Source organism: Panicum virgatum, chromosome 6K, assembly GCF_016808335.1.
Source record: "Panicum virgatum strain AP13 chromosome 6K, P.virgatum_v5, whole genome shotgun sequence".
NCBI classification, from domain to species: Eukaryota; Viridiplantae; Streptophyta; class Magnoliopsida; order Poales; family Poaceae; genus Panicum; species Panicum virgatum.
This window is the reverse complement of record NC_053141.1, coordinates 45,153,393-45,162,406: the sequence shown is the minus strand read 5'-3', so window position 1 is coordinate 45,162,406 and position 9,014 is coordinate 45,153,393. Positions and strand designations below refer to the sequence as shown.

Genomic DNA, 9,014 nt, shown 5'->3' with positions numbered 1-9,014 from the left:
AGTGCCTATGGAAAAAAAAAGAAAAAAAAGAATGAGCAAGCGGCTCGAATCGATCTCTAGACTATAGAAAGAAAAGCACAACACACTTTTTTGCCGGCAGCACGAGACGGGATGCGAGAAAAGCATCCGGTATGAGGCTCCTCTCTTCACCTTTTACATGGCCTTTCTTTTCTGCTTATATAAGAGGAAAATCAAGCACTATCTCTGAGTTACAAGATTTATTTTTATTTTGTGAGAACTTAAAACAAGCCTTTCTGAAAAATGGGTAAAGCTCTAGGCATAACCCGTTTTTATTTTTATTTTTTTAAAAAATAAACCGCTTATAATCCAGCTTGACTAACTTAGAGCACTTTTTGTAGGCTGGCTAAACGCCCACCAATAACCAATCATTACTCTCCATTGCTATAAAACCACCCTTTCCTTTCCACAGACGTTCGTCTCAGCTCCTCTTCCTCCTCTGCCCCGCCGCCCCAGCCTCCACACGCAGCCAGGCACCCCAACAGCGACGGTGCCATGGAGAGACGACGGAGAAGCCTACCCCTAATAGCGGCGGCGGCGTTCTTGGTTGTAGCCGCAATGCCGTACCCCGGCGGGGCCGCGACGCCGCCGCTGCGGAAGGACTACTACGACAAGAGCTGCCGCAACCTGGAGGCCATCGTGCGGGAGGAGGTGGCCAGGAAGATAAACGAGACGGTGGTCACCATCCCGGCGACGCTCCGGCTCGTCCTCCACGACTGCATGGTTGGGGTGAGTAATAGCAGCGCACTGCCCGGCTCGCAGCGTCCTGATTCCTGATGGAACCGGGGCTCCTCCCCGGCCCTTCGCTTCGACCGCACTCATCGTTCAGCTTTCATCCTTGCTTCGAGATGCGCAATGCATCCAGGGTGCATTTGATCTATTACTATTGTTTGTTTGGTTCTTCGTTGATCTATGATTCGTGCTTCTTGAGTAACAGTAGAGTTTTTGGGTCCACTCTGGCCAATCGCATCCTCTTGCTCTGTTTTGGAATCATTTCTCCCCCCAATCTCCTTTCTTCAAGAAGCCAGCCATCTTTGGAACCACAAAGTTGCAAGTTGCAGGCTCCTTTTTCAGCCTGATAACATGGGCTGTCTCTGCACACGGCACACACTGTCCACTGCACCATCTTGCTACCCAGTTCATTGCAGCCCTGAGTGACGCCCTGAGCTGGTGTTCTAGTAGTTCTGAAGAAAATGGGAAAAGAAACCGGTCTCTTCAGATGTTGCCAATAGAAAACTTGGATCCCCTTTCGCTAAAAGCTATGTTCCCGGCCCTGTTTAGATCTCAAATTTTTATACCAAAAAAATATGACATCGAATATTTGGACATATGTATGGAGTACTAAATGAAGTCTATTTATAAAACTTTTTGCACGGATGAGTTGTAAATCGCGAGATGAATCTAATGAGTCTATTTCATCCATACCGTTTGCTAATTATGGCTTAATTATAGATTAAGTAGGCTCATTAGATTTGTCTCGCGATTTACAACTCATCCATACAAAAAGTTTTGTAAATAGATTTCATTTAGTACTTCTAAATGGCAAGATTTTGTTTCCAAAATTTTTTGGGAGAGGAACTAAACACGGCCTTAGTTTCCAAAAATTCTGTCACATCGAATTTTTTGACACATGCATGAAGCATTAAATAGAGTTGGAAAAATAACTAATTACGCAGTCTAACTAATTAGCACGAGATGCATCTTTTAAGCCTAATTAATCTATAATTAGATATTATTTATCAAGTAACAACGAAATATGTTACGGTACCGGAATCTAAAATTTTTTTGCCAACTAAACATACGGTGGGAGCTGGCTGGCTCCGGGGAACAACTCGATTGCCCCGCGTGGTCGTCGGTTGCGGCAGTCGGCAGGGCCTCGCATGTGCCAGCGCGACTTTTCATCAGGCCCCCGCCGATTATCAAATTGGCGCCCTGTCGGAGGGCCTCGATGCGTTCTCGTCAGAGATCACAAGCCCCGACGTGAATCCCGAGCGGCAGGCTAGCTCTAGCCGGGAACGAGGACGGGCATCTGTTTCTCAACTTCTGAAATTCACAGAGCTCTAAGCTGCGTGGGTCTGAAACGATTTCAAAATTTCAATCATGTTCATTTTTTTTCAAAAATAAAAATATGACCACCACCACCAACCAGCAAACTGATTTGCAGATGGTTTGATTCGTTTTCGTTTTGGGAAGGGTAGGCAGGATTGGCTGCTCATCCTTTGTATTTGGCTACAGCTGGTTCCATGTTGCCAAGAATATGATGATAGATGAAGATGCCTCTGCCGTGTGCCTGGTGTTGTTAAGTGGCGTCCTGGCAATCAAGCAGCTTGCATCTCTCGTTGTTCTGGTCCTTTTTTCCTTTATGGGTTGACCTACACATTGGGATGCTGCGTGAGCTCACGTCCAGCACCAGTTGTATAGGACCCCACGCGCACGAATAACCGAGCATATTTTCAAATCCAAATTTCAAACCTCAAATACAAGCAAAATTTATTTATTTATTGCCTTACTGAACACTATCAAGGCTTTCAAAACACAACTGAAGCACCAAATATGCTCATGAAACAGTTTGCGTTTCGAGCTCTTGCTGTTGCATTACTAAGAAAAAAACCACTGTGAGTAACCCTTCCGCTCTCTTTGAACCACAGGGCTGTGACGCCGCCGTCCTGATTGCGTCCAAGAACAACGACGCCGAGAAGGACGCCAAGGACAACGAGTCCCTCGCCGGCGACGGCTTCGACACGATCAACCGAGTCAAGACCGCCGTCGAGCGGAGTTGCCCCGGCGTGGTCTCCTGCACCGACATCATACAACTGGCCGCCAGAGACGTCGTCTTCCTGGTACACACCCACCCGCCTTCAGGCTTCAGCAAAATCAGTTCCCCTTCACTTCACCGTCCTCAGTCAAGATGGGAATGGGCCGACCCGGCCTTGGCTTTGGACCCGGCCCTGGGGCCTTGAGCATAATTTTAAGGGTTATGGTCGACCCATATCTCCTAGATGTTATGGCCTTGATGGCCCATTCGGTATTATAGGCCGACCCAAATATTTTTCTATAATCCTAAACCATGAATACTATAAACACTTTTAGAAAAGATAAGATTCAAGATTAACATATATCTCAATAATATGTTAAGATTGTTAGCAATGCATCAAATTAAACATATTTACTAGCGGTCCGTGATTTTAATTTTATCCATTTTCACTTCCAACTTATAATATTCCTCACTATATTTTGAAGTATATAGAATCTAACAACTTATGACCAGTTGTATTTATTCAAAAGAATGAAGAAAACAAATAAATCAAATAAAAAATTATTAATATGACAAGTGGGTCGACCCATAATACCCATCGGGTCAATAGGTACCGTCCCTATTGACCCATTTTGGAATTTAGGGTCGGCCCCTATAACCCATCGGCTCTATTTTTGTGGGTCGGGTCAACTACCCAATGGGTCGACCCGACCCATTTCCATCCATAATCCTCAGCTTCTGAATTCCATCACCTTCAACTGTTGCAGTCGAAAGGCCCCTACTGGTCCGTCGAGCTAGGCAGGCGAGACAGCCTTGTCTCCAGGGCCAGCGACGTCAAGGGCAAGCTGCCCGACCCAAACATGCACCTCAAGGAGCTCTCCCCGTTGTTCCAGAGGAGCGGCTTCTCCCCGGATGACATGGTCGCGCTCTCGGGCGCGCACACCGTCGGCTTCGCGCACTGCACCCGCTTCCTCAACCGGCTGTACAACTACAGCAGCAGCATGCCCACGGACCCCTCCTTCCACCCCGACTATGCACTGCAGCTCAAGCAGGCGTGCCCGCCCAACGTCGGCGAGACCATTGCCGTCAACATGGACCCTGTGAGCCCCATTACCTTCGACAACAAGTACTACACCAACCTCCAGTATGGGCTGGGGCTCTTCACCTCCGACCAGGTGCTGTACACTGATGGTGCGACCAAGGGGATCGTAGACAAGTTCGCCGGGAACCAGAAGGAGTTCTTTGATGCTTTTGTTGCCGCCATGATCAAGCTCGGGAGGTTGGGAGTGAAGACCGGAAACGACGGGGAGATCAGAAAAGTCTGCACTGCCTTCAACCACTAGAGGGCCTGCAGCAGCAAATGTAATTTAGATTTCTGATGCTGTTTGGAGTTGAGATACATATACTGAGATTGATTCTTTTTTGCATACAGTTGCCAAAAGTTTGAAGGTGTTCTTTTTTTCTTTCTTTTCTTTTCTTTTCTTTTTTTTTTAAAAAACTTTTGTGCTTACTATTTTTGGGTGCATTTTTGTACAGACTGAAGAGTGTAATACCATGAAAAACTTGAGGATGCTTACTTGAAAAGGTTAATTTGATGATAGGGCTAACAAGAGAGACATTCTGGCTTGTGATCAGTTTATATAAGTTCAATGTTGTGACAGGATCTATGTTCTTTTTTTGAAAGAAAGATCCGCACTATAAGTTCAATTAAAGTGCATTTCGAAAGAAGTGGATAGATGATTAATGGAATGGCCATGTCGTGGTGCTGCAAACCACAGCCGGGTGGTTAGCTAGTCCTAGTTCGATCTCGCTCAAGAACACGATGAACACAGCAGGATTAGAGTGGTTCGGGCCGCCGGAGCGTAATACCCTACGTCCACTGTGTGTTGTATTGCCTTGCCTCGAGAGAGTCCGCGAGAGCTTGTGTGTGGAGAGCTTGTTGTGTACAGCGAGCGCCTCCCTTTTATATCTCAAGGGGACGCGTACATGGCTGTTGGGACCCCGATAGGTGGGCCCAACGATGTAGTACAAGATAACGTACTGTTCATAATTATGGCGTCGCAGGCGAAGGAGATCTCTCTCCTGGATTCCATTGTCTGCTCCTGGAGTTCCCCGTTCAGCGTGTCCAGGCGCTGTCTTGTCGGAACGGCGCCGGGTATAGCCAGCGGCGTTGCCTGCCACGTAGCTGAACGAGCCGCGTAGCTTGCGGCGTAGGCGGCATGATGGAAAAATGCCGTGCCATCGTATCCAATTAATGCGGCAGGCGGGCTCTGAGCGGGTGCGGCACAGGCGGCTACACTGTGTACCTTGGTAATACGCGGTGCACAGTGAGGCCTGGCAAAGTCTGTCCCGCTTGCTGCGACGACAGAGCACGCCTCAACCATCATGCGGTGGGTGGGCGAGTCTTCCAGCGGAAGGCTCGCGCACGAGCCCGCGCACGAGCCTCCGGGACACGTGGCGGCTCCGGACCCCCACGCGGTAAGGGAGGTCCGGATGGACGTAGGAGGTCCCGGACCCCCTCTGGGGGGTCCGAGGCCTCGGCTGTCAGCTCGGAGCTTTCCTTCCTTAGGGACACGTGGCGTCTCCGGACCCATCCCCAGGCGGGGAACGGGTCCGGGGCCATTGGCCTGGTGAGAAAAGAGCCTGACCCGTGGGGCCTAGCTACTCCGTCTTTTGCGCGCAGTTACGGATAACTACGCGGGTCCTGCCTTGCCGCAGTAAGAGTGGGTATCCCTGTTACAGGGTACCGACAGGCCAATTTCAAGAACTTTGGAAAATCAAAACAAAAGAAAAAAAAAAGATAGTAACATGTTTATATGAAGTAAAATGTATGCTGAGGGCCTGAGGCACAACATTTCAGAATTCATATTGAACTGCAAGCCTTTGGAGAAGTTCTGTAACCACTGACCTGACAACGCTGATGATTATTTCTTCATCCAGCTGACTTCAAGAAGCTCCAAATAGCAAGTCAGCTCCAACATCGCAATGAATACAAGAGAAGTTCTTTTTTTGAGGGGAATACCAGAGAAGTTATAACTGTGGAACAGAATTAACACAAGCCAAGAGCCCAAGACTTGCTTCAAAATGGAAGATTGAGACCAGGAATTGTGCCTGTAATTGGTCCTTACCTTAATCTGCTTGTTGCCTCCGATTCCTGCAGTCAAGATATACCTCCACGTGCAATTAATTGCAACTGTGTCCAGATCAAAGCAGCAGACTGAAGAGGCCAATTAAGTAAAAGGCACAACTGAAACCTGGAAGTAACAGGTAATAACCATAACTGATTTCCAAAGAGCCTGCAGAAACAACTGTGTTGTCAGCTAACCACAGTCCTCGTTTGCTCTGAAAGCATGTCACCACTTATCAGGTGCACCGTGCACTAAGTGTTCCTTCCCATCCCTGATCCTCTTCTCCCTCTCTGATTTACCTTCTTGCATGTCTGATGGATATTGATTTACAAATTAACTGGAAAGCAAATAACCATGAACCAAGGATGACATATGGATTCACTCTTAGTAGCAAACAGTATAACAACTTGTGCTATTTAAATTTTCAATGTCATATACAGGAAGATGACTAGACTCCCTTGACTACACTTTACCCCCCTAGAATATTGACCAATGAAGAAAACATTTCAGTCGAGTACCGGAATAGCACATGGATAAATTAGGAGCCAGTCCTTTGGAGAAAACTTCAGCGATATACAAGGACTACACAACAAGGTAGACAGATAAGAAGAGGGATTTTCTTCAAAAAAAAAAAAAGAAGAGGGATAGCATGCCTGATCTCCAAGACCAAACACCTAATGATCTTTCCATCCAAAAGGGTATGTTTAACATCAATGAAGCAATTTGAGTTGCATATATTTTATTTAAAATTTGAAACTAATGTTGAAATCCAAATGCACATCAAATATCTCCAAGAAAAGGCACATCAAAAACCAGTTCCAACTAACATGCCATTTGAACACAAACTTCAGAAATGTCATTGCACCAACCTAAGTTTTCACTTAGCGGCTTCAGCTGTGACACACTCATATTAGTAATAAAACATTCTCAATGGAACACAAAAAATGTATGTCATTCATAAGCCATATAGCAATGTATAAAATCACACAACTCCAGGTCATCAAAGCAGTTGGACTTGTTAGGGGCCATACCATTCCTAACCTGTACTTTTCTATCAGTATTAGAAGAAGAACAAAAGCAATAGTTGTGTGTTATCATTTCTCCATCACAATATGTTCTTCCCACAATTGAACTTCACAAAATTGCAATCAGCAATCAGCATGAGCTTTCTATATTATCACTAAAAGAATGCAAATACAGAACATAAGAACCTATGTTCATTGAGCAAAATTGTGGTCATGTACTGAAGACTTGAGTTGAGACGCTGCATCACCATTTTTCAATCTTCCTCCACTTACTGCACTGAATACATGCAACTCCAACAATCTTCTGTACTGGCCTTGTTCTATCTCTGCTTCGTTTGCACCATGTAATAACAGGAGCTCAATAATGCAATCTTCCCAATCAATACTGTCACAGGAACCTCTTTTTCGTCTCTTCTTCCTGCCATCTGGACTATCTGGCATCTCTGCCAAATTGTCATCGAGTAAGATTCGATCTATGTCATCCATCCTCTTTCCCCCGCGTTTCTTCTTGGCTAATTTTTGTGGAGGACAGATATCTTCATTTCTTACACCAGGCTGTGAATGATTGGTGCTTGCAGCTGGAGCAGCAGGAGACTTCCTAATCGCATCAATTCGCTGCTTAGCAGCTTCAATACGGGCTCTCCTCTTCTTCTTCAATTTCATTCCAGCAGTAAATGATGGTGGAGGTGCATCATATCCAATGTCAATATCCACAACATCCTCAAGCTTCATGTCCCTTTTCCAACCATCATCCACACTATCCATCCATGGCTCCAGCTCCAGTCTTCCTTTCCACAGCTTCCTCTTGTCACCACCTTTACTGACCTTCCCAAGTTTCTGTAGCTGGGCAAGCCTGTTTAAGACATTTTGGTAAGCATCTGATAGACCCTTCTCTGTGATCTTCTGATCCTCAAATTCTTTCTCTTCTTGCAAAAAATTATCGAAATCGAAATCATCAGCACCCACGGGAGCAATCTGAAGGTACTTGGACTCGTCATCATCGACAGAAGAGTATGCCTGCACAATGCCAGCGATGTTCGGAGCGAAGCTCTCAAGAAACACTTCAGAGAGATCTGACTGTGACCTCATCTCCATGAGCCTGAGCAGGACTGGCGCGTTGAGGAGCAGGTTCTTCGCATTGACGTCGGCGCCCCATGGAAGCAGCTGCCGTGCGACATGCACGAGCGCACCAACGAGCTCCTTGTATCGACGGAGGCTGGTCTTGATTCCGGCCGAGATGTCCTGAGCAATGTCCTCCACGGAGAGAGAGGTGACCCCGTTCACCTCAGCAGAGAAGGCCACCAGCGCCGCGACGAGGGGGAGTGGGTACCGGCCGGTGGTGAGCGACCACTTGGAGGCGCAGCGGAGGAGGAACCGGGCCTGTGCTAGAATCGCCTCCGTCTTCTCGCCCGCGGCGGTGGTGAGCGAGGGCGACAGGTGCACGGCGCGATCGAGCGCGGCGGCGTAGTCGAAGCACGGGAGGGGAGGGAGGGACAGCTGGGCGGCGACGCGGGAGACCAGGTCGGCGAGGGCGGGCGCGGAGCAGAACGCGGCCTCCGCCGCCTCGGCGAGGGAGAGCGGGAGGCGGTGGGACCGCGCGACGAGCAGGGAGCAGGCGGCGGCGAGGGCGGGGAGGAAGGCGGATGCCGGGGTGGCGAGCTGGCCGTCGGTGGCGGACTTGGCCATGCGGAGCGCCTCCTCGGCGCGGGTCGGCGAGAGGCCGAGGCGGGTGGCGATGGCGGTGATGGCGGCGGTGGCGCCTGCGAGCTTCTGGTCGCGGTAGGCGGAGTCGGAGCTGTTGCGGACGAGGCTGGAGACGCGGAGGTCGAGGCCGCCCGAGTCGGTGAAGGTGGCCTGGTGGACGAACTCCGCCGCGCCGGCGTCGTCGATGACGCCGCAGGAGGTGCAGACGAGCACGCCGGAGTCCGGGTCCGGGATCACCGCGCTCTCGCCGCACGACAGGCACGTGGATCCCATCCCGCGCGCGAGGCCGGCGGGCGCGGCGGCGGGGGCCGGCGGCGGCTTGCGGCGGAAGGAAACGAGTGGGGAGGGGGGATTCGATTCCAAGCCGCGGCGATCTGTTGCGAA

At 49.0% G+C, this 9,014-nt stretch overlaps 2 protein-coding genes across 2 annotated transcripts; one reads left to right on the top strand and one right to left on the bottom strand.

Moving 5' to 3' along the window:
- The first annotated feature begins 429 nt into the window (after positions 1-429).
- Positions 430-4,389, top strand: LOC120712976 (peroxidase 51-like). Its single transcript, XM_039998929.1, has 3 exons — positions 430-747; positions 2,667-2,858; positions 3,541-4,389. The coding sequence occupies exons 1-3, from the start codon at positions 514-516 to the stop codon at positions 4,114-4,116; spliced, it is 1,002 nt and encodes a 333-aa protein (XP_039854863.1). The 5' UTR covers positions 430-513; the 3' UTR covers positions 4,117-4,389.
- A 1,388-nt stretch (positions 4,390-5,777) lies between these two features.
- On the bottom strand, positions 5,778-9,014 carry LOC120712975 (plant-specific TFIIB-related protein PTF2-like). The gene is made up of 2 exons (XM_039998928.1): positions 7,175-9,014; positions 5,778-6,238 (listed from the first exon to the last, which is right to left on the bottom strand). Exons 1-2 carry the CDS (start codon positions 8,901-8,903, stop codon positions 6,228-6,230), a joined length of 1,740 nt encoding a protein of 579 aa, XP_039854862.1. The 5' UTR covers positions 8,904-9,014; the 3' UTR covers positions 5,778-6,227.